Raw genomic sequence first — 26,146 nt, forward strand, 5'->3', positions numbered from 1 at the left:
ACATGAAATGTATCAATATCATAGTAATATCCTGGCAGTACAAAAACAAAAAGACTACTGGACTAAGCAAGAATATGGCAGTAATGATTCTTCCCCTCGTGATTGGTTGTGGGGGGGGACAAAGAAATTCCTAATGCTTCATTTCCAGTTGACAAAGATACACAAATTTCTAAGGTGATTCTAGGTATCAAATGATATTACTTTAAACAATTTTTGTGATAATTTTTATGTTATTTTGGGATTTACAGTACGCTGACAAGAATTTATTTTTGAAATGTACATATGGTGAATCGATTTGTATTAAACTAAATAAGAATGTATGGAAGAATTATTAAACTTACACAAAAATAAGCATAATAATGTCAAGTTACATTTTTAAACAAGAAGAGAAATTACAAAAACAGTGAGAAAAAATTCATACTGATCTAAAGTACTTATAATACATGTATTACAATCTTGATCTTTATAGAACATGCACTCATTATATGAGCTGCATCAGATAGAAATCGACTGTATGCAAATGATTATCAATATATCAATTAATCTTCTGCGTTGAAAAAAATCCTTATGCAATATCTGCAAAAGTTTTTAAATTGATATAAGAATCCTATAAAATAGACCAATAATCATCTATGATTTCATATTTGAATGTTCCAAAATCTATCAATTATGATACATGTACATGTAAAGGTGCACTTGCAAAAGGTGGATTCCTATCCAATGGATCTCATATATTAATCTTGTTCTTTAAAGTACACATACTTATAATATAACATTAACAATCTTGATTTTTATAGTACTTATAATATAACAACTATTGCATATGGCGACAGTAAAATTATTGCTGAAATATATAAAGCTTCTATTGCTACAACTAATATCTGATTATTAACAAGAATGGCTTTTCCATAAGGATGTACCAGTATCATTTAAACAACAACCATTTTGGTCATATAGCTCCCCAAGTATTTCAAACAAAATGTACTTTTGGAGGAGAAAGGAATGTTGACATGGAAATTATCTAAAATTGTACGGTTATTACAACAAAAATTTAATCACATTTTTAAAAAGAGTTCTTTGGAGTTTAAATATTTTGAAGCTACAAGAAAAATCACAATTGGCCAGATTTATGTTTGATTATATGTGTCTGCTCATTAAAACAATATTATAATAATGCCATGTTTACACAATCATTTCATTCGAATTGAATTCGCTAATCGCGTTCACACACTCTTCTTTTTTAATTCAAATTGATTCAAATTGAATTCGCTAATCGCGTTCACACTCTCTTCTTTTTTAATTCAAATTGATTAAAATTACCTAAATCTTATTATCCAATTCGCATTAAAATGCGTTTTTGTTAATACGAATAAAAAGTTAATGTTGTTCAGACAGTAAAGCGAATTTGACGCACATTGCAATTTGAATTAGAATTTACATTTCGATTGCGATTTAAACTGATTCAAATAAGTAAATGAGAATCGAATTCGAATTATGTGTGAATGCAGCATTAGTTTATGTAAGACAAACAAGTTATTTATTGAAGAATATTGCATATTTTCCATTTAACATTTTCATAAAAATATTTTCAGTTATTTCAATTTATTGTGCAATAAATAATTTGGCACTATTTTCTTGACACTATTGTAATATTCACTGACACTAAAACAGAACAAAATTTCCTTTACAGAACTGCATGATAAAATCCCTATAAGGGAATTACATTTACTGATGTAAAACGTGTGAAGTCTGACCATCTATTTGAAAACTTTGAAAACAATACACATTTAAATTACACAACCATTTAAATATACAACCAAAAAGTTAAAATTAATGACACAAAACGAGACAACATGATGTCTAACGAGACAAAATACATAAATATCACATGACTGCCTAATAAAGCACTTGTAAAAATTACCAATGGAATGATCAATTATATTATTAAATATTATAATATATTATTTATAAACATATATTGCGTAAATAAAGCACACCATTAAATAATATTAACCCTATAAAACTAAATATGTTCAAGATACATAATTCGGTTATCTCAATATAACATATATCATCAGTTCAGAAAGAGATAAAAAAAAGTTAGATGTTTGAAGTTTTCCTCTTGAATTTCCAGTCCAGAAAAAAAAAACACAAAAATTGTTCCCAGACCAACAATGAAATGCAGTACAAAACAATAATTTTGAGAATCTAAAAATATAATATGCCGTCAAGTAGGTTTATAATAATATGTGTCTTCTTTCAGTTTTAAACTACAATAATACATGTCAATATGTCAGGATCTATGATCTTTTATATTCTTTGGTACATGTATTAAATTAAAATGAATTAAACATATAAAACATTAGGAATGCATTATTAATTGAGGATCATTTTCTTTAATCAATGAACAAGGAATGAAAATTGTTGTAAATGTAGTTTTATATAAAAAAAATTTTTAGCAAAAATTACATCACTGTACTTAAATATACATTTTCAAAAGATAAGCTTAGTCTACTCCATGTTAAAAACAGACCCTATTGCATTCATAAAAATGTCTGGAATGCCACATATACCTATATTTTGTCTCTAGCAATAGCATAACGTCACAATGCATAATAATAAGCACACAACCAGAAATTCCCATAATTTACATACTGTGGACTTATTAATATTCCAGGGATAACAATTTTAATGTGCATAGGATTGTATGCAGACTGAAGTAAAACCACCAAATGAAAATTTTCACGAAAATTGGTACCCACGAAAAATAAATGAATCCACAGTTATCTTATATAATCACAAATATTACTATATGATAAGAAGCTTAAGCTTCTACATTAAATTAAAAATGACACAAATTTCAGTATAAGTTCATAATAATTTAAAATATAAATGAATAAATATATAAAAAACTGTTAAAGGAAAATGGAATGTACATATTCATTTTTCATAAATAATAGAGATAAAAATAACATATCATATTCTTAAAATAGCTCATCGTAGATCTTAATATATTTTTAATTGATTATAAGATCAAAATCATAAATATTTGATTGAACAATTTTATTCAGGTGTTTCCATGATTTCAGAGGGTAACTGCATAATCTATAATGTTAAATCACCTTTAGGGTGAAAAGAGTTAACATATACATTTTTGTAAATAATTAATTATTAACAGTATAATGTACAGAATGTTTAAACAGCGATAAATCTTTCAATCTACAAGGAAATTTATGCAGGGTTCAATTTTATACCTTTTAGCTGCCGAGAACAAGCAAAAATAAAACAAGTGCAGAAAAAAAATGATACATAGTATGTTGTATCTTATAATAACTGGGGAAATTTTTGACATTTTTCTTTGGCAGTGCAAAGGAAAGGTGAATAATAAAAAACTGGTTAATGACAACAGGGAAAGCAAAATGGCATATTAAAATTTTTGTCAAGTTTTGGCTTGGGAAATAGCTAAATAGGTAAATAAAAATACACTTATCATCCAATAAGACTGGCAGCATTGTTTGAATATATTCATTGACTTACTTATTTACATTTAAATTTACTTATAAATGCATCATTAATAGCTTAAAAATATGGATTAATTATGTAAACGCAAGATCATTATTTTAATTTGCAATATCTATAAATGGCAGTAAAGCAGGATTTATTGTATGTGGAGTATGATATCATAATTCAATGTTTAGGATGCTTTCCATCTTCTGAATGTAGCTACTCCATCTTTCTTCCAATCTTCCGATGATATAAATATTTGTTCACTAATAGCAAGGTTTGATAACAATGTTCCTGCACCAATAAAAGCACTGTAATATCTTTGAGGTGATGCATGTACCTGAAATTAGACAAAAAAATACTGGAATTATACAAACATGGAAAGAAGATCATGTGAATTCATGTTTTCTCTTTTACAAAATCACAGGTTTTTGATTGGAAAAGTCATTTGGTTTTTTTTAATGTGGCACATGGTTAATTCCAAGCATTAGCCATCATTTGACATGCTTTATAGAAAAAAAGTATCTTCTCTATAATCTGTAAACCAAACTGAGTTAGACTTAATTACAATTATCAAGAATATGTGTCAATAGTCCTTCCCTTACACTCATTTCCAGAATCCAGAATCAAAAATTTTATTCTTAGAATAAAATTTGAAGTTGTTTATCTCCCTTTTTTCCAAAGATCTACTTGATTTGTGGCAATTAAGCTCAATGAAGAATCAAGGATTAGCCCTTTTTAAATCCCTGTTGATTCAAAGATAATACTTGGTTTATATAAATACATGTTTAAAAATTGTTCATGGTATTTTGTCTTCATAAAATTATAAATCGAAATTGAAAATAAAGCTGGAAATGTTTGTAAATAAAAGTAACACATTACATTTCATTTAACTTCTCATCATTGCTCTGCAGCAAACAAGTATTTATACTACTATTAAACTACCCATGAAAGTAAAATATTTGTCTATGAATGTAACTTTAAACTATGAAGTAGGCAAGTTCAAGGATTGGGGAGTCGGGGAGGACATGGCACACTAACATGTTAACTTAATCATGCCTCCTTCTTTTTGTATGAGCCTGTCCCAAATGAGGAGTCTGTACTTAAGGGGTTGTAGTTTGTTGCTGTATTACATTTTTGTTTTTAATTCATTAATTTGTACATAAATAAGGCTATTAGTTTTCTTGATTGAATTGTTTTACATTTGTAATTTTGAGGCCTTATATAGCTGACTATGCAGGCTTTGGTCATTGTTGATAACATATAGTTGTTAATTTATGTGTCAATTAGTCCCTTATGAAGCATTCATAACACATTTTTATATCTGGAATGAAGTTTCTTAAAGTCCTATGGTATTCACACTATTCCATTTTCAGTGAAATATGGTTCAATCTCTAATTTAGTGTAAAACTTTCAATGAACTGTGCATTGATGTGATAAATACTAAAATAAAAATTACAAAAACCTTAATATGGTTAACTATATGAAAATAATTGCCAAAATAATCAAAGGACTGATGTAACGACCAGAGAACATTATGTCCCCTTCTATCCAAGGTAAGGTGGCCCATATCAAAATAATAACTTTACCTCAACTAAAACTGATGGCGGAGCTAATTTCTTTAACTCTGCTTGTAATCTCTCAGAAAATCCTGGTAACATGGTGACACCTCCACTTAAATATATGGCCCTATATCAATAAAAACATAAATTATTATAAAAATAAGCAGTTCCTGTATGATGAATTTTCAACCAACATCTTTCATGGGTCATATCTTTTTCAAAGAACTTGGGGTTTGAAATAAAAATACTATATTTTATCCTAATATATATTTCTAATTCAACTTGACAAATTTATCATTGCCATGTAGAGATGCAATAACGACTTACTATGGTTTTCAAACTCACTCAAAATCTTGTACTCAAAATTTCTAAATTGAATGTCCATCCAACAACTCAGTTAGTGGTTAAAGAGAATTGCTATTAACAACAAAAACATGACTTCAGTTTTCCCTTGTGAATGGTCATTTTAGAAAAAGCAATCTTTCCAAAATTTCAATCAAGTTTCTTAAAAATCCATGATGGTTTAAGAAATAATTCATGGGGGTTGAATATATCGTGATTTTACCACGGGTTTGCCCTTTATGACAAATATTTTACCCTGAGCGACAGCGAGGGGTAAAATATCGGTATAAAGGGACAACCCGTGGTAAAATCACAATTTATTCAAGCCCCCATGAATTATTTCGATTCTAATAGGACAAATAAGGTAATTCTTTTGGATCGAAGCGCTCTAGGTGGAGGCAAATATTTGCCGTTCCCATAAATAAATGCACTATTAAATTGGCGTAAAAGAATGGAGCAAACTGAATTAGTGAAATGCTTAAACTATTTACAATAACGTATTTAGATAGTTTTGGATAACAATAATAATTTACTTTTATGTCTTATATGTATAAATGAATAGGACTACTAACACATTTAGAATCATTTGTTTACATTTCTTGTTGATATGATTTTTTTATAAGCGTGTACGGTATTTTCCTATAAAATGCTTATATTTTGACGTCATCGTTCTATGACGTCCAAAAGCTTATACAAAAAAACCTAAGATGTGGGAGTATGATCGGAACAGCCCACGTAATATATTCATATTTTACCACAGGTGTGTACTCAAAGCGTTTGAAGGACATCATGTTAGAATTACAAATATACTATGTCAAACAAATTTGATCACAAACTGTCTGTAAATGTTAACCATCTCATTTTAAACCCATCCCCCCATGACACTACAAAGTTGAAGCAGTATTTCATATGACCATTCATCATACATAACTGCATTAATTTGTACAACATCAGATGTGTTTACCTACAGGACTTTATAGTTTGACAGAAGTATGTTGAAAATGGACAAGCATATACAGAGACCTACCTATACATATGTTTTTTGTTGTCCATAGGACAGGATTGAATGGATTGATAGATTAGTTTATGTACACAAGGATAATCATGTACAGAGAGCTACACACAGATTATCATGTACAAAGACCTACCTATACATTTGTTTTCTGTTGTCCATTGGATAGGATTGAATGGCTTGACAGACCTACCTATACATATGTTTTCTGTTGTCTATAGGACAGGATTGAATGGCTTGATAGATCAGTTTATGTACACAAGGATAATCATGTACAGAGACCTACCTATACATATGTTTTCTGTTGTCCATTGGACAGGATTGAATGGCTTGATAGATCAGTTTATGTACACACAGATTATCATGTACAGAGACCTACCTATACATTTGTTTTCTGTTGTCCATTGGATAGGATTGAATGGTTGACAGACCTACCTATACATATGTTTTCTGTTGTCCATTGGACAGGATTGAATGGATTGATAGATCAGTTTATGTACACAAGGATAATCATGTACAGAGACCTACCTATACATATGTTTTCTGTTGTCTATATGACAGGATTGAATGGCTTGATAGATCAGTTTATGTACACAAGGATAATCATGTACAGAGACCTACCTATACATATGTTTTCTGTTGTCCATTGGACAGGATTGAATGGCTTGACAGACCTACCTATACAAATGTTTTCTGTTGTCCAAAGGACAGGATTGAATGGCTTGATAGATCAGTTTATGTACACAAGGATAATCATGTATAGAGACCTACCTATACATATGTTTTCTGTTGTCTATAGGACAGGATTCAATGGCTTGATAGATCAGTTTATGTACACAAGGATAATCATGTACAGAGACCTACCTATACATATGTTTTCTGTTGTCTATAGGACAGGATTGAATGGCTTGATAGATCAGTTTATGTACACAAGGATAATCATGTACAGAGACCTACCTATACATATGTTTTCTGTTGTCCAAAGGACAGGATTGAATGGCTTGATAGATCAGTTTATGTACACATGGATAATCAGGTACAGAGACCTACCTATTCATATGTTTTCTGTTGTCTATAGGACAGGATTGAATGGCTTGATAGATCAGTTTATGTACACAAGGATAATCATGTACAGAGACCTACCTATACATATGTTTTCTGTTGTCCAAAGGACAGGATTGAATGGCTTGATAGATCAGTTTATGTACACATGGATAATCAGGTACAGAGACCTACCTATACATATGTTTTCTGTTGTCTATAGGACAGGATTGAATGGCTTGATAGATCAGTTTATGTACACAAGGATAATCATGTACAGAGACCTACCTATACATATGTTTTCTGTTGTCCATAGGACAGGATTGAATGGCTTGATAGATCAGTTTATGTACACAAGGATAATTATGTACAGAGACCTACCTATACATATGTTTTCTGTTGTCTATAGGACAGGATTGAATGGCTTGATAGATCAGTTTATGTACACATGGATAATCAGGTACAGAGACCTACCTACGGTATACATATGTTTTCTGTTGTCCATAGGACAGGATTGAATGGCTTGACAGACCTACCTATACATATGTTTTCTGTTGTCCATTGGACAGGATTGAATGGCTTGATAGATCAGTTTATTTACACAAGGATAATCATGTACAGAGACCTACCTATACATATGTTTTCTGTTGTCTATAGGACAGGATTGAATGGCTTGATAGATCAGTTTATGTACACATAAATAATCAGGTACAGAAACCTACCTATACATATGTTTTCTGTTGTCCATAGGACAGGATTGAATGGCTTGATAGATCAGTTTATGTACACATGGATAATTATGTACAGAGACCTACCTATACATATGTTTTCTGTTGTCCATTGGACAGGATTGAATGGCTTGATAGATCAGTTTATGTACACAAGGATAATCATGTACAGAGACCTACCTATACATATGTTTTCTGTTGTCCATAGGATAGGATTGAATGGCTTGATAGATCAGTTTATGTACACATGGATAATCAGGTACAGAGACCTACCTATACATATGTTTTCTGTTGTCTATAGGACAGGATTGAATGGCTTGACAGACCTACCTATACATATGTTTTCTGTTGTCTATAGGACAGGATTGAATGGCTTGACAGACCTACCTATACATATGTTTTCTGTTGTCCATTGGACAGGATTGAATGGCTTGATAGATCAGTTTATGTACACAAGGATACATGTAATCATGTACAGAGACCTACCTATACATATGTTTTCTGTTGTCTATAGGACAGGATTGAATGGCTTGATAGATCAGTTTATGTACACTTCGATAATCATGTACAGATACCTACCTATACATATGTTTTCTGTTGTCCATAGGACAGGATTGAATGGCTTGATAGATCAGTTTATGTACACATGGATAATCATGTACAGAGACCTACCTATACACATGTTTTCTGTTGTCCATAGGACAGGATTGAATGGCTTGATAGATCAGTTTATGTACACATGGATAATCATGTACAGAGACCTACCTATACATATGTTTTCTGTTGTCCATTTGGACAGGATTGAATGGCTTGATAGATCAGTTTATGTACACATGGATAATCATGTACAGAGACCTACCTATACATATGTTTTCTGTTGTCCATTGGACAGGATTGAATGGCTTGATAAATCAGTTTATGTACACACGGATAATCATGTACAGAGACCTACCTATACATATGTTTTCTGTTGTCCATTGGACAGGATTGAATGGCTTGATAAATCAGTTTATGTACACACGGATAATCATGTACAGAGACCTACCTATACATATGTTTTCTGTTGTCCATAGGACAGTATTGAACGGCTTGATAGATCAGTTTATGTACACACGGATAATCAGGTACAGAGACCTACCTATACATATGTTTTCTGTTGTCCATTGGACAGGATTGAATGGCTTGATAAATCAGTTTATGTACACACGGATAATCATGTACAGAGACCTACCTATACATATGTTTTCTGTTGTCCATTGGACAGGATTGAATGGCTTGATAAATCAGTTTATGTACACATGGATAATCCATCCCCCACAGATCTGTATTGAAGAAACCTTCAGCACTTTTAAAACAACTAATATCATGTGTAACACTCCTAAAATGAAAGAAAAATGTATTATTTACTGTCTATAAACATACTAAAAGCAAAATAATCATTTTAAGTTTGGCAGGATGATACAGGTGCAGTGAAAAATAACAAGACAAGTCTTGTTGTGGGAATGTATTGGCACCCTGCATCATCCACTCTGTGTTATTGATAGCTATAGCTCTGCTTTGCGTCTATCTGCTGAGTTGAGGCCTATTCAACTGATTCAACTGAGATTTTATAGTTTGTTCATTTGTAGCACTATTACACCACTCTTCCAGGTTAGGATGTGGTTGGTGTCTTAAAACTAGTTTAACCTTGCTGGACTCCTGTTATAGTTAAAGCAGCATCATTTTTATTGGTACTAAATATAACTTACATATGTGCATCTTCAGGCAGATCAAAATTATTGAGGTATACTGTTGACTTATAACTATCTGAATCTTTGTCACATTTGCTCTTCATGTCCTTGTAATTTTCACAAGCATAACAAGATTGTTCCATTACATATCTGACTAGTAATTTATCAACAGGTGTAACAAAATTGTACTTATGTTCCACTAAAGAAGAGTTTAAGGAATCGGCTATTTTTTGTCCACCATATGATTGACGAGACACTCCTCCTTCAATTAGCACACCTGTAAAAGTCAAAACAACTGACATATGTGAAGAACATATTATAGATAAACACAATTAGAAACAAGAATATGGGTGTCAATTTGATACTGTGAAACACATACAGGATTGAAAAAATGTTAAAAAAAAAAAAAGTCACAGAAAGCAGCTGATAATAGGACATTATACATATACTCTTTCTTAATTCCTATTCATAGATTTCAGGATAACAGTTATTGTGAATGAAGCATAAAAAACTGCTTATAAACAACTTATGGTACGGTTCATACACTTTTAAATAATGTGTTTTGTGCATTTTGATGCATATACTGATTTTGTCTCATAAATGGATACCCCTTATCCTTTCTTTTCTATTAAAATAAATGATTGGAAATCATAAACTTTCATATACAGGTATACATCTCAATACACTGATTATTACTGATATCACAGACAATTTATTGGATGAAGAGCTACAAACCATCAAATATTGGCAGTATTTCCATCCTTTCTCCAATATCTACAATGATTCCTGATGTGGCATTATACGAGTACAAGGCCAGTAAGGACTGCATTACCATACAGACACCTTTAACATTGAATCTGTCTGTCAGAATCTTCATTAAACTACTCATAGCTGCATCACCAAGCTTGTATGGAGTACTTAACATTATCTGTAACAGAATAAAACTAATAATACTTATGATCATCTAACAATATAAAATAAAAAACACAAAAAAGTCAATAATTTCAATATAGAAAGTAAAAAAAAATGTTATAATTTTCCATAGAAGTAAAACGATCAGGTTGGCATGTTTTGGTTGGTTTCAGAAGTTAAAAGGATTTACAATTTCAGTAAGGAATAGATTTTTTAGCCCTTTCCATAAAACTGGAGATTTATTAGCACAAGCAATTTCGTTGCCGGAATTAATTTGACATGTGATGGGAAAAAATTGTCTCAGAACTTCAAACAATAATTACCGCTACTTGGGATAAATTTTGATGAAAATATTTTGAGGTGAGGTTTTGAACCATACTTGGAATGAGTTGTGATGTGGTAAGAGTAATATACAAAGGAAGCAATCTTAAAATAGTTTAGCCCTGTGAAGGACTTTTTTTTTATGACTGAATGTGTACAACTCAATGACTGCAAAGGGGCCATTTACTTCTGACTGTTCCCTTTTCAGGTTATAAACTTACGTTCAATGTTTCTTTTTGTTACAGAGATAGGACAGAATAGCTTTATGATATGATACATGACAAATTTCACTTACTGACCTGTTGATTCATCAATTTTGGAGTTAAAATTTTCCTAGTTGTGTCTGTGAGACTTCTTTCATAGGGATTAATATTTGGGGTTTCCAGTTTGAGTTTGTAATGTTGGTTATAATCTTATTAGTCTTAATGGGTTCAATTTTGTCAATAGTATATATCCATAAAATAAAGCAAATAAAATACCCCAAGAAAATTCATGTTTTTACAGTATGCAGGCTGATGTTATACTTGTATTTTCTATATTATATTTATGTATACCTTGTAATTGGTCAACAGATACCTCATACAAGTAGTAATAATGCAAACATATTTTAAGCTTATCAATGTGAAAATATACCCTTTACTTGTATCCTTAGGCAATAATACATTTCAATATTTCTAACTGGTATATCTTCCATCATTTGGATCATATATATTAGACATACATTATAATAAAGATGTTGTGCCTCAAATGCAATTTTAAGATCGCTTACTTTTTTGACTTGGTATACATACCCAATATTTAGCTGAATCAGCTTTCAGGCCTTTGAATATATAATCAAATACAGCTGACATCATTTCCATATCAATTGCAAACTAACAGAAAATAAACAAAAATTTATTACAATGTAAACAAAACATTTTTAAACATTAAAAATACTCATTCAAACACACAAAATGTTCTCAATCAAATTTTTTTTTTATCATTTTACACAATTTTCACTTATTTTATTCCCAAACTGTTACAACATAAATTTTGCAACAAGGAATTTGATTTATATTTAGCACATCATTGTGAAGTATTTCAATAAAAATAAAACCTGTATTTCTCTCTGAGTTGTTACTGCAACAAGATTATAAGTGTTTCTCTCTAAATATTGCAGTTCATTCCAAATTCTGACCCAATTGTAATTTATATTTATAAAATCAAACTGTTCAACTGGTCAGATAAAACTACAGTCAAGCCAATAAAGTGCAAAGTGGTAAAATAAAGCATAATTACAATCTTTTAGGATTGGAATTCCTCATTAAAGATAATAAGTCTGCTTTATTCTATCATTACAGCAGTTATATGTCTATGACCAGTTGAACAGTATGATTTGATGAATCGATTGCAATTTGGTCAGAATATTAAATAAAATACAATAGGTGAAGAGCAAAACTTACAATCAAGTTACAGTAGAATTCACATATATAAGTTTAATAAAAAGGTGAATTTTGAATCCATGTAAAAATGATCATGTCATCTATTCTTAATCATGAAATCTATGAATTAACAAGATGCTACAATTTCTTTTGGATCATACTGCTAACATCACAATATTCAAAGCTATGATTTACAATTTACTGATACAGTGTGCAGTGTACATAAAGGTTGGATAGATTGGTTGTAGTTTGGCAGGTATATTTCAACTATATTCAGGATGAGAACATGATAATCTGATATGAACCCTATGTTCCAATAGACATTTGAGGCCAGATTGTAATTGTGTTAGGTTACAGAATAACAGTCTACAGATAGACAGTGGAACCAAATCAAAGTATCTTGACTCCAAAATTAAAGATTTAGTCATCAAACATATATTGGAATGGGAATAATTTATAAATTCATTACTTTTTACTGCACATTTTATTTTTAATCGAGTTGATTGTTTTAACAGACACAATCATTACCGTCCTTATTTTATTTGAGGACCATAATGAATCAATTCAGCTCCTGCTGAGGATCGAGTGAGAGAGACAAATTAGGATTTAGTAAATGTACAAAAGAAGAGAATGATAGGCAAATATATGAAATCATAATATAGAGATAAAAACATAAAAGTATCAAGATGCAATATTAAAACTGTTGACAGAATGAAATAAATCATACAAGATTGTCAAATAAGGTTAATGAATACCAGGACAGTACACAGTTTATTAAACAGAGCAGAGCAAGACACGAAATGAAATCATTAAATTCTTCAATTTCATGAAAAAAAGGGTTAAAAATAAAACATAACTTATCAGGTTAATTCAAGTATTCTCAGGCAACTATGAGAAACTATAGAGGCTGTCATGAGCCACTATTTATCAGTTGGTGTTATTCTCAGACAACTATGAGAAACTATAGAGGCTGTCATGAGCCACTATTTATCAGTTGGTGTTATTCTCAGACAACCATGAGAAACTATAGAGGCTGTCATGAGCCACTATTTATCAGTTGGTGTTATTCTCAGGCAACTATGAGAAACTATAGAGGCTGTCATGAGCCACTATTTATCAGTTGGTGTTATTCTCAGACAACTATGAGAAACTATAGAGGCTGTCATGAGCCACTATTTATCAGTTGGTGTTATTCTCAGGCAACTATGAGAAACTATAGAGGCTGTCATGAGCCACTATTTATCAGTTGGTGTTATTCTCAGACAACTATGAGAAACTATAGAGGCTGTCATGAGCCACTATTTATCAGTTGGTGTTATTCTCAGGCAACTATGAGAAACTATAGAGGCTGTCATGAGCCACTATTTATCAGTTGGTGTTATTCTCAGACAACTATGAGAAACTATAGAGGCTGTCATGAGCCACTATTTATCAGTTGGTGTTATTCTCAGGCAACTATGAGAAACTATAGAGGCTGTCATGAGCCACTATTTATCAGTTGGTGTTATTCTCAGGCAACTATGAGAAACTATAGAGGCTGTCATGAGCCACTATTTATCAGTTGGTGTTATTCTCAGACAACTATGAGAAACTATAGAGGCTGTCATGAGCCACTATTTATCAGTTGGTGTTATTCTCAGACAACTATGAGAAACTATAGAGGCTGTCATGAGCCACTATTTATCAGTTGGTGTTATTCTCAGACAACTATGAGAAACTATAGAGGCTGTCATGAGCCACTATTTATCAGTTGGTGTTAAGTTTGATGTATTACTTGATAAAGTTATATGAGATGTAGATATAGCTGTTAGCTGTAATGAATCAAAAATTAAAATATGAAGATGAGGTATGATTTCCATTGACAAACAACTATGAATAATCTTTTTTTACAATGAAAAATAACTATTGGAGTTTAGAATATTTCTTTTCATATCCTGTACACTCAGTTAAATGGCAGACTATGTGGACTGTTTGATTTATATACACATGAATAGGGTATAGAAATATTAATAATAATATTCAGCATAACCATTATCAAAAAAATATGTTCACATAGATTTTCTAATTTGTCTACAGAAGGTTGTCAGTCACCAATAGACTACAGAATTTCCTATTTCACAATAAAAGCTCAGTACACACAAAGGTATCTTGCCTGATTATTGGTTGTATTTGAATAATAAGTCACCCAAGACTGGTGATGCCACTTTATTTCAGTAATATGTCAATGGACTGTGGAGCCACCCACATATGACTTGGGACATTAATGGTTGAAGAACAGTTCTATAGGGTTATTGCATGAACATATATTTTATATTGCACGAGCTTGCGAGTGCAATATATGTTGTACGAGGGACAATATTCCCCAATATTCATCCAATAACCCTTTTATTGTATAGCAATATAATATTTGAAAGTAAAAATTGGTTTAAACTAAGATTTTGCAGTTGATGAATTTTGAAGATTTATTGCACTAGTGCTATATTGTATTTTATTGCACGCTAACTTTTGTTTACTTTCTGTGGGAAATATTACATTGCTATGCAATAATTTTTTATTTTTTTTTGTGTTTTAAAACATGTTATGGTCTTGTTGAGTTCACCTTATATATCAACCCCAGTTTTTGGTGGGGTTCGTGTTGTTTAGTCTTTAGATTTCTATGTTGTGTCTTTTGTATTATAATTTGTTTGTTTTATTTTTATTTTTTAGCATTGACGTTGTCAGTTTATTTTTGATTTATGGGTTTGAATGTCCCTCTGGTATCTGTCGTGGCTAAGGTAGGTTATTGCAACTATTCACTTACATGCCGCCAGAAAAATAACACCTATATCTTGCAGCAGTCAAGGCAAGATGAAATACAAATAGCTGATGGAAAAAATAGCTCTTTGGAAATAGATCTGTGCTTAGGAAAGGAGGTATTTATCAAGATGCATGATTGTAAAGACCTTCACCACATTTTAGCATCATTAAAAGCAATAGAACTTACTGGTCTAAAATGATCCTAAAATAAAACAGCTCAACAGTAAGTTCATACTCAAAACATATTAATATTTAGCATGCTTCACTTAAATGTATCAATTAAGATTTATTCAAAATATACTTTAAAATTTAGACACAATTCAATGTTGGAAACCTAAGTTATGTTTCTTTCTTTCTAAGAACAAAACACCTAATTAGATGTTGGTGTCTATAATCTGGTTTTTTTTTTTAATTTAATGCACCAGACTTAGGGAAATAAAGAGCTTGTAACCTTGGCAGCTGCAGAAAACCATAATTATTTTACCCATTAATGTTTATTCTGTTGTTTATTCCACATACAATTGAGTTTAAAATATGAAATGTCTATGATACAGAATTTTTCTTCAATGTAGGTCACTAACATATATGTAAAGTTATTTTAGTTTTGTACAAACATATTTGAATTTTAGTATACCTTATCCACTTTATTGCTAGGTTCCACCAACTTTATGAGAGTAGAATTTTTCCTAATTTCTGGTTTGTAGGCATCAATACCAATAACAAGTTCTTGTGTTGTCTTATGTTTAGCAACAACACTTGGGAAAAACATCTGTGGCAAGCAAGCTGCAATTAAATAAATGTACATTTGTATTATTTAAATAGATTTTTTTTTATTTAGTCTAACCCTACCCAATTCCTTATAAAGCAGTCTAAAGCCATAATCTGTAATCAAGTTGAGATCATTGGTTGTTGGCAGCCATTATTGTTATCATTTATTGTTGTATAATAAAGCAGATTTCCTATTTTTCTCTTTTCAATAGTTGTTCATTTGTCATCACAGGCCTCTAATAGCTTACTATACAGATAGGCTCAATGTTGAAGGCTGAATGGTGACCTGTATTTGCATATTGCATAAGGTGGATGCAGAGAAGGGAGTCCACTCAATTCATATAGATTGCATATTTTCTTCAATTGTGACCATAAATGAGTGACCTGTTTTTTCATAATTTTTGTGGGTGTAGTTATGATTTAAATAAATGCTGCTCACTGCCATCTTTTATATGAGAGACTTACGCTGAGCACCCATCACACCAGCACGTATCCCTCCACTTCCTATGTCTATAATCATCACTTTCTAAAAAATAGAATTTCAACAATTCATTCCTGTGTACTTCTAATGGTAAATTAACATATTTTTAATGAACTAATATCTGTCCAAAGCATCTCACGTAAAGTCATAATGGGTTTTCACAACACTAATTGTTTTTATACATTACCATGTTAAACTTAACATAGACCATGTGTTATTCCAATTCTAATAGGAAAATTCAGAACTTTTGCACTTAAAAGTGAACCTATAAGACAATTTTCAAAGGCAGCCATTTTGATTGGTGAAGCAATTACAAATCTAGAAAACAAACAATCCTGGTAAACTTATCGATCCTTTAAATAAACTTATTTTAAAAGGTTACCAATTCAACACTATGATAAGATCATTGATAATTGTTTTTATTGGTATAAATATTGATTTTGTTATCAGTAAATGAAAAGCAAACTAAATATTACTAGTAAGTTTTATACATATACACATCCATGTATCTACAATCTGTTGATACCTGATCTTGGCATTGCACAAGGTCATGTTTTTTTCTCTGACTGTTTATGAAGTCTTTACACTAAATCCATTGGATGTTGGATGTGTACAAATTGATAATTTAGTCTTAGATGCATGATTTTTATATTGGTTGTTAGTGGCTTTTAACTATTTGTTAGGGGCTTTGAACTAGTTGTCAGTTAACTGTGACTACTCTCAGATCTGTACCTAGTGTCATTTTTTTGTTTGGATGTACAAGTACCTGGCCACGTTCAATTGTATTTTTGTCCATCTGATGAGTTAAGCCTTTTTCAACTGATTTTTTTAGTTCGTTCTTATGTTGTACTGTTAGTTTAAACATATTTTATTGTTCAAAACAAATGGATTAGACACAAGTTTTTCAACTTAGTCCCGTCTTCTCCATAATATACATGAATATACATTATATTTATATAGCACATTACATAAATTTGTATTTTTCTAATAAGCATGAAGGCATGAAAAATAATTAAATAAATCACAACTATTGTTATTATAATATTTATACACAAAAAATAATAATAGAAACGGCTCAATGGATATCAAACGTTCTTATTTTGAATAATCAAACACACCCAAACGATCGGTCTAAAGGGAAAACACCAACTGTTACTAGTGTTTATCAATGACTTTCTATAATATTTACCTGTATAAGTTGTACTGTTATACAACTGTCCCAGGTTAGGGGAGGGTTGGGATCCCGATCCCAATTCTGTATGTATGTATGTATGTGCCTGTCCCAAGTTAGGAGCCTGTATGTATGGGCTTTGCTTATTGTTGAAGGCCGTACGGTGACCTATAGTTGTTAATTTGTGTCATTTTGGTCTCGAGTGGAGAGTTTTCTCATTGGCAATCCAACCACATCTTCTTTTTATATTTCATAATTTAAAAGCATACAAGTACATTCAAGCTGACTTCATAATGATTTAGTTTGATTTTTAGCAAGTAACACCAACAGAAATATTTATTTTGATCTCCGACTTTCAACTGACATTGCAATTCAAATTGTGCACTCATGTTATTTATTATTAAAACATGGCTTTGTTTACAAGGAGAGAGAAAAGGGTCATATATACAAATTTAAGTGTTTTCTTCAAAAGAAGGTAAACTTTAGGAGACTATCATTTTGAATTAGGAAAAAAGTTTCGTGCTGAATTCAAAATCCTAAAAACAAATGATTTATCAGGAGTTACTTCACCTTTTCTGGATGGGGTGGAGAAGACATAACTGGTCTGACATAAGTAACATTATTAACAGTCTGAGATTCTAGTGCTAACTTCCACTGTCCGTATTCTTTCTCTGTAGGACATCGTACCATCAGGAAACGCCCTCTCTACAAAAAATGTTTATACAAATTATTTTTTTAGAAATAAAGATTTTATGATTAAATTATTATCGTTAGCTTTTAAAAATTCTTGAATATTCTTCTGTGGCTCCTGTTCCATTAATATCTTACGGTATCTAAATAAATTCCAGGCAAATTCTTATTGGAAACAGAACACTTCTTTTAATGAAACTTTTCCAGGATTGCATTTATATACATCCAACTCGGTCAAATATATGCTCTCTCAGTATTGTATTTATTACTTTCCCATAATTCTATACTCCAGTCAACTATTTGAAAGGAGATGATTAATGTCCAACCGCAACTAGTATATGCATCGTAGGACAAGAAATCTAGTTGGATATGAATACTTACCATTTTGTTCAAGACAGACAAACAGAAACAGACTCTTAACTTGTTAGTACACAAGTCTACAGGTAGGTTTAAACCTACTGCATTTGTTTGCACCTGTCCTAGGTCAGGAATCTGATTTTCAGTAGTTGTTGTTTGTTAATGTGGTTCATAAGTGTTTCTCGTTTCTCATTTTTCATATAGATTAGACCGTTTGATTTCCCTTTTGAATGGTTCTGCAATAGACATCTTTGGAGGGCATTTATAGCTTGTTGTTCCGTGTGACACAAGGGTCTGTGTTGAAGATCATATTTTACCCTATAATGGTTTACTTTTACAAATTGTGACTTGGATGGAGAGTTGTCTAATTGGCACTACTCACACCACATCTTATATCTACATGATATCTGACACTGACATATTACTCTGACTATGACCCCACCCTTCTTTGCTATTACATCTCAATGCTATGTGCTTAGGAGAAATATGAATTTCAAGTCTTTGGTTTAACTAGGCTAGTGTAGCGATTTAAGTTCATTCTAACAATATCTTTTAACTTACAGTGATGGTTTTCAAAATCAACATTACTTTTTTACCCAAATAAAAATAACTTACCCCATCATCTACACCTAAAACTCTGTTTCCAAGATCATCTATCTTCCCTCCCATCAACTGTACACTATCACTAGGTTTGTCTCTATTGCTGGTCTAAAACAGATTAGAATGAAAAATAGTAAAAAATAAAGTAATGAAAACATGCATATTCAAAGCAACAAATATATCCAAAACCTTAATGATAACACCCTTTCATTCTTTTCCTGACAACAAATAACTGAATCTAATTATGTCTAGAACAAAACACACTTCAATTTAAATCTGAAAAAGTACATCTTTTATAGGTTGTTATTAATATTAACTACTGAAAAACAAACATGATTTCTTGGAGTAACAAGTCCCTACCAAAAACTGGCTTGAATTTAAAAATTTGTATCTTAGAAAAATAAAACTTTGTTGTCGGTTTACTGTTAAGATTCTAATTCTTATCATTTTTCATTTTTATTAATTTCATAATCAGCAAAACCTTACTGACAGTTGTTGAACATGTTATTCGGATTTTTTTTTAATTAAAACAATTAACAATTCACCACATGAGAACTACAGAGGAAACAAATGACTAAAAAAACAAAAAACATGAGTATAAAACACATTACTACAAAATGAAATAAAATGTACAGTATAATAAAAACAGGAACAACTAAATAAATGAAAACACAGCCAATGGCCATAACAAAATTTACCAGGAAGGGAACTATTTAGAGAAAAAATATACTCCTGTACTATCAATCTCAACAAAAAATCCTTCAACCTTAAACTTTTTAATATTTGTAACTTTTGTGAGAATGGCCTAAAATATAAAGATAAGTCAATCATATGTTTACATGGTCAAATTATAAGCTATTAAGAACCACAGTTTAATATTTTCTTTGCATATCAATAAAGCAATACATGTAAACATAATTACAAACAAAGCAAATTCCAGTTGAAAATCTGTGGTACTCCTAACACAAAGTACATAATAACTGTGAGTTCTTTTGAAAACATTACTACTCTACTTATTAACAATATATTTTAATAAACATGATAAAAGGCTGAAATGACAAAGCAATAAAGTAAAAACTATCCTCTAGGGAGCGGAGGGTGGGAATAAATAATTTCCCAGAAAATTAGAATGTCTGCTCCAAGCAAGCGTTGCTTTCAAAATAATTATGTGCTTGTGCCTAAAACAAAAGCCCTGTTAATTAAGCGCTGATTGGTTAATTCAAATGCAGTGTTAATTTTGATTGGTTAATTAGGATAATCTCGAAAAGCAATTAGTAAACGAGATTTCACATGCAGCAGCAACTGGGAAACCCCCAAGCTGATTGGACCAAATAGCAGACAGGGATTCCCAATTAAAATTATATGTACCTGCATTGCACAAAAACGTATTGTGTATTAATAATCTATTTATACAAAATAGTTCCATTAATCCACATTACTAGTCCCCCCCAATCCTCCCTATATATTGCTCCTTAATCTATTTAGGGACTATGTTGTGAATACTAAGATACTTTCCCTTTTGGGGCCCGAACCAAACGCTGAAAAGATACAGTGCAAATGAAGCATCTGTTTTACACTAATCACAGATCAGTAAGGGGCCCAAGATATGTTAACCGGTTCTTAGTTAGAAGTATAAACTGAACAAACACAGGTTTGGGACAAAGAACCACAGTTTAATATTTTCTTTGCATATCAATAAAGCAATACATGTAAACATAATTACAAACAAAGCAAATTCCAGTTGAAAATCTGTGGTACTCCAAAGTAAAACCCCAAACCAATCCAAGTTCTAGCATTTCATTTGCGGTGGCTGTGTTTAGCTTCATCACTTCGGCCCATGCCATTACTTTATCGGACTGGTGAATGGTTCCCGTCCTAAATGTAATATCTTCGTCATCAGACATGATGGAAAGATAGTTTATTGAAAAACAACAGTTTATAGCAATTATAAATCGTGCCGTTAAATTTTCTTGGAATACGAAATAATCCTGTTACGCCGGGTCGTCAGAAGCACAAAACTCGTAGCTTTGGAATAAACCAGCCATCTCACGCTGCTGCAGATGAGATTCCACAATGAAACTTAAACAGACAAAGCCAATTCTGCTTCCTGATTGTATTTAATTTTGTCCATGTCGTAACATCAATTTTGACATTAAAAACTAATTCGGAATGTTATTAATGCAAAATCACTTCGTTCACATATATTATATGGTTAATTTCCACATTGAAAACTTAAAATCCGTTCATGATTTTTATAAATAAATAATTTCCCAGGAAATAAGAATGTCTGCTCCAAGCAAGCGTTGCTTTCAGAATAATTATGTGCTTGTGCCTAAAACAAAAGCCCTGTTAATTAAGCGCTGATTGGTTAATTCAAATGCAGTGTTAATTTTGGTTGGTTAATTAGGATAATCTCGAAAAGCAATTAGTAAACGAGATTTCACATGCAGCAGCAACTGGGAAACCCCCAAGCTGATTGGACCAAATAGCAGACAGGGATTCCCAATTAAAATTATATGTACCAGCATTGCACAAAAACGTATTGTGTATTAATAATCTATTTATACAAAATAGTTCCATTATATACATTTGTATTGGAAAAACAGTCACTTCTGAAAACATAAATTTTAAAACCAGTTTTATAAGTTATTTTGGAAGTTGATTGAAATTAGAATTATCCCCCTTTGACAATTGCATAAAAAAATTTGATCTTGTATTTTACAATTAAATAGGTTGTCTAAAATGAAATTTCATTTATAAAAGAAAATAACTCTTTTCTAAAAGTAAATTCTAGCATATGCAGTTTTTCTTGAGGTTTCAGTGATCTACTTAACTGTCCATTTTGCTGGTAAAAATGTACATGGAATTATGAGATATTTGTACCTTAAATGAACATTGGCTAATAAACTTTTTAATTCCTTTTGCTGATTTAGTTTTAATAAGTGTCAAAGTACTTTTCTACACCATGCAGTAGAAACAAGCAAGATTACAACATAACATTGATACAACATAAAATAGCCTTATCCATATAAAACATCTACTTTGGTGGGGGAAGTTATCATATCAAAGGAAATGTCTGCCCTTTAAAAGTAGGTGCATAAATACTTATACAGTTGACAACCAAATATCACTGATCTATCATAAGTTTTTAAGAAAAATCTAACCACATCAAAGATCAACAATTTCAAGAGATTTTTCAAATCTTTTTTGTGTTTTGTAGAAAATTATTTGCTGTTTATCGGGGGACTTCATTAATTTATAGTCAGTTTTTAGAGTAAGTGTCTAAATAAAATTATGCTGATATGCATTTCTGGTGCTGTGTGCCATAAGGAAAAATTTGCATTTTAATTTCATATATCTGTCATTTAAAGATCTTTTGGTGTCCTCATAATCAAACATTTGTGCTTCTGACGGACTCATGCTGTCGTCTCATGCTGTGTATTTTTTGCAATTCAAAGGGTTAACCATATTGTGCAAAATGAGAATAGAATGAATATTTGACAGCAATGATCAACATAAATTTTCAGTTCATTATAATACTGTCAACATAACATTGGTATTTTAATGCAATAAAACTATACAGAATGCATAAATGATCATGTACTGGGTATAAATTACAATGTGTCCTCTCTAAACCAACCCCTGCATCAACCAGAAACCTGTCTAAACTGAACTTTTGTATTGAAATATATAGTGGTATAGTGAATTTTATCTAGTGATTTAATCAACCTGTGTAATCCCTAAACCAAATGTTCAGCCCTTAAATAGTTCAGTAAAGACAAATTTCACTTTAAAATAAGTGTATAAAGTTTTTTACAGGTTCAAATATAAACAAACTATAGTAACAAACAAAGGTACAAAAGTGAAATAATTTTCATCCAAGCAATAATACCTGATCCTCTAAAATGCCCTGAGAATAAATAATCAAATATATCTTTTAAAAGAATCCAAATTCAGCAACTAAAAACATATACAGTTGACTCTCATTGTCTCAGACACAGTTCACTCAATATTCTGCTTTCTGATAAATAACTTTTGCAAGCAAAATTAAAAATTATAATCAGATTATAATAAAAATCAAGTTAATTGTCATTATCATTGTGTTATGAGATGTGTAAAATGATTGGGTCAGTATAAAGCATGAAGCGTTCAAACAAACCCAATACATTGTATCCTGAATTCCAAAGCTAGACTTAATAATTATTAGCAACACATAGACTCTGTAGAGACTCAGTAGTGTATGCAGCTTGTAACTATAAATAACCTCATAATAATGCAGCCATCCATCTTTAGCTCTGAAAAATCTTCTTTTCCATGTTTTTAAAAGTGTGGCTTTTTTCTTGTTCATTGGCAACTTTTCCATCAAGCCTTCCATATTGACAAACTGGTGTGATATGTCTTCTGTAGTCTATAATGTTATAATACAAATACATTTATCTATTGCTACTGATTTGACATTTGTTCATAGCAGAGATAATAGACACAAAATATATTACAGGTCCTCAGCTTTTTTCAGTTTTTTTTTATTGTTAATTTAATAGTTACTGAAGTATATAAAGTTCTTAGATTTTCTTTTTTACCACTGGTTTGTAAATAGCAGATCAATGTTATATGACATGTCAGACAGTCACACAAATTTTTGTCTAACAATAATCCATATACAAATTTGACGACCTGCCATGAATAATTATAGAGAAACAGGCCCAATCCTGCAGGGGGTCTCATCCTATATAAAGGAACAGAGTTGCAATGTCCCTGTGTTGCACACATTTTGTATGTCCAATGTACATGACCATTAACGAAAAAAAACCACTTTTTTTGTTCCTTAAAACCTTATAGAGAAATGAAGGCTCTAGAGCAAATGCAATTCGATTTCCATTATTTTTAATATAGAGAGGCATAACTCGTTGAAAATAATTGATTGGCACTGACTTTCAAACTCATCAAAGATTTTGCTAATATCAACCTATGATTTCAGTTTCATAAAATTCTAGCATGAATTTTATACATGAGAGTGTTAACAATGCAATTTTTAATATATATAATGTTTCCAAGGGACATAAGTCTTGTAAAAATAATTCATCTTCACAGATTTTTCAAATTCTCATATAAACCTATGAAATAAATCAATAAAAATCTGGCAAGAATTGTTCAAATGAGAGCACTAACAAGACCAGATAGACACCAAATATTTCTATGTCTCCCATAACATGTTGCATGGGGGACAAGTCAGGTAGGCACAAAATTCTGGTGTAGGTTATTTTTTTTGGCCTTTGAAATATATCAATGGGGCATAATTGCACAGAGGTAATATTCTTATGGGTAAAATTCAATATTTCAATGGGTCAAAAATGTTCATCTTTTGTTAAAATAGTCTGTAAAAACTGTGCTCATATTATTTTTTATTTAATTATATGAGGGGTCTCTGTGGCTGAGTGGTCTACGAAGTTACTACTGTAATCACTAGCCAGTCAACACTGAGGTTATGAGTTTGAACACCGCTAGTGCGGGTGCACTCGACTCCAATCAAATTGACTAGGATTGTCAGTTTTCCTATCAAAGGTCTATGGTTTTCTCTGGGCACTCCAACTTCCTCTAAAAACTGGCCGCCACGAAATAGCTTAAATGTAATGCTTAAAAGTGGCGTTAAACACCAAAAATCAAATTTAAATATATGTATAATCCCATATGGTTAACGCATCAATAAGATGACGTGTCCTGGAAATATGAAAGAATGGTTTGTGATTTTCCTATGTAATACGTGGACAGATAGGGATTTTCCCATGAATTAATATATGAATGGAGGGTGTTCTTTTACCCATGCCAAAAGTATGTACTCAAATTTGTATGTTGAGACCCCTCACCAATGCCCAATCCCAAAACGTTGTCCTGGCATTAAATGTTTTATGCAGAACAAATATAGCCAAAAAAAGTCAATTTGACATTCATTATAATAAACAGTAAAATGACTGTCTTAGCTGCTTCAAATGCCAACAGTAGGAAATCTGAGCAAGAATCTACTAACAGTCAAAGAAGTATAAATACATTTGAAGTTATACACCAATGTCAAACAATAAAGTTAATGTAGTATATGTATGATATTTAACGCCTACTATTATATTACAACAAGTTTACAAGCTAGTAACTTGATACTTTTCACATTAACGTCTATATCATAGGCCTCCTTTGTGGTATATCAATGATATGTTAACACTAAATTCTAATTTGTTTATACATGTACTGGTATAACACAAGAGTGCACACGCTGAAATGTCTCGCCTTCTTTACTAATCATTGATATTATGTTGATAGACCTAAATATAAAGCTTTATTACAACTGTCACATAAACTCAACATTAACCAAGAAAACAAAACATTGATCAATGAACCATGAAAATGAGGTCAAGGTCAGATGAACCATGCCAGGCAGACATGTACAGCTAACAATTCTTCAATACAACAAATATAGTTGACTTATTGCTTAAAAATTAAGAAAAACAGACCAAAACACAAACACTTAACACTTAGCAATGGACCGTGAAAATGAGGTCAAGGTCAAATAAAACCTGCGTAACAGAAATATAGATCATAAAATATTTCCATACACCAAATATAGTTGACCTAATGCATAAAGTATTTGAAAAATAGACCAAAACTCAAAAACTTAACTTTGACCACTGAACCATGAAAATGAGGTCAAGGTCAGATGA

The 26,146-nt window shown here is 31.3% G+C and overlaps 1 protein-coding gene across 4 annotated transcripts in view; it reads right to left on the minus strand.

Moving 5' to 3' along the window:
* LOC139513737 (uncharacterized) overlaps positions 1 to 26,146 on the minus strand; it is a 45,110-nt gene that overhangs the window by 1,520 nt on the left and 17,444 nt on the right. Inside the window, exons 4-16 of one of the 4 annotated variants that reach the window (XM_071302501.1) lie at positions 23,701 to 23,844; positions 23,329 to 23,346; positions 19,452 to 19,544; positions 18,360 to 18,494; positions 16,603 to 16,663; positions 16,004 to 16,152; positions 15,557 to 15,571; positions 11,944 to 12,024; positions 10,655 to 10,847; positions 9,938 to 10,196; positions 9,421 to 9,567; positions 5,094 to 5,193; positions 3 to 3,844 (exon numbers count right to left, since the gene is read on the minus strand). In XM_071302501.1, the coding sequence (XP_071158602.1) occupies positions 3,695 to 3,844; positions 5,094 to 5,193; positions 9,421 to 9,567; positions 9,938 to 10,196; positions 10,655 to 10,847; positions 11,944 to 12,024; positions 15,557 to 15,571; positions 16,004 to 16,152; positions 16,603 to 16,663; positions 18,360 to 18,494; positions 19,452 to 19,544; positions 23,329 to 23,346; positions 23,701 to 23,844 (1,545 nt within the window). In that variant the 3' untranslated portion in view covers positions 3 to 3,694. The remainder of the gene's footprint in view (positions 1 to 2; positions 3,845 to 5,093; positions 5,194 to 9,420; positions 9,568 to 9,937; positions 10,197 to 10,654; positions 10,848 to 11,943; positions 12,025 to 15,556; positions 15,572 to 16,003; positions 16,153 to 16,602; positions 16,664 to 18,359; positions 18,495 to 19,451; positions 19,545 to 23,328; positions 23,347 to 23,700; positions 23,845 to 26,146) is intronic. The other 3 variants (XM_071302519.1, XM_071302511.1, XM_071302529.1) reach the window with 3 other exon arrangements.

This window comes from Mytilus edulis, chromosome 1 (genome assembly GCF_963676685.1).
Source record: "Mytilus edulis chromosome 1, xbMytEdul2.2, whole genome shotgun sequence".
In the NCBI taxonomy this organism is placed as follows: domain Eukaryota; kingdom Metazoa; phylum Mollusca; class Bivalvia; order Mytilida; family Mytilidae; genus Mytilus; species Mytilus edulis.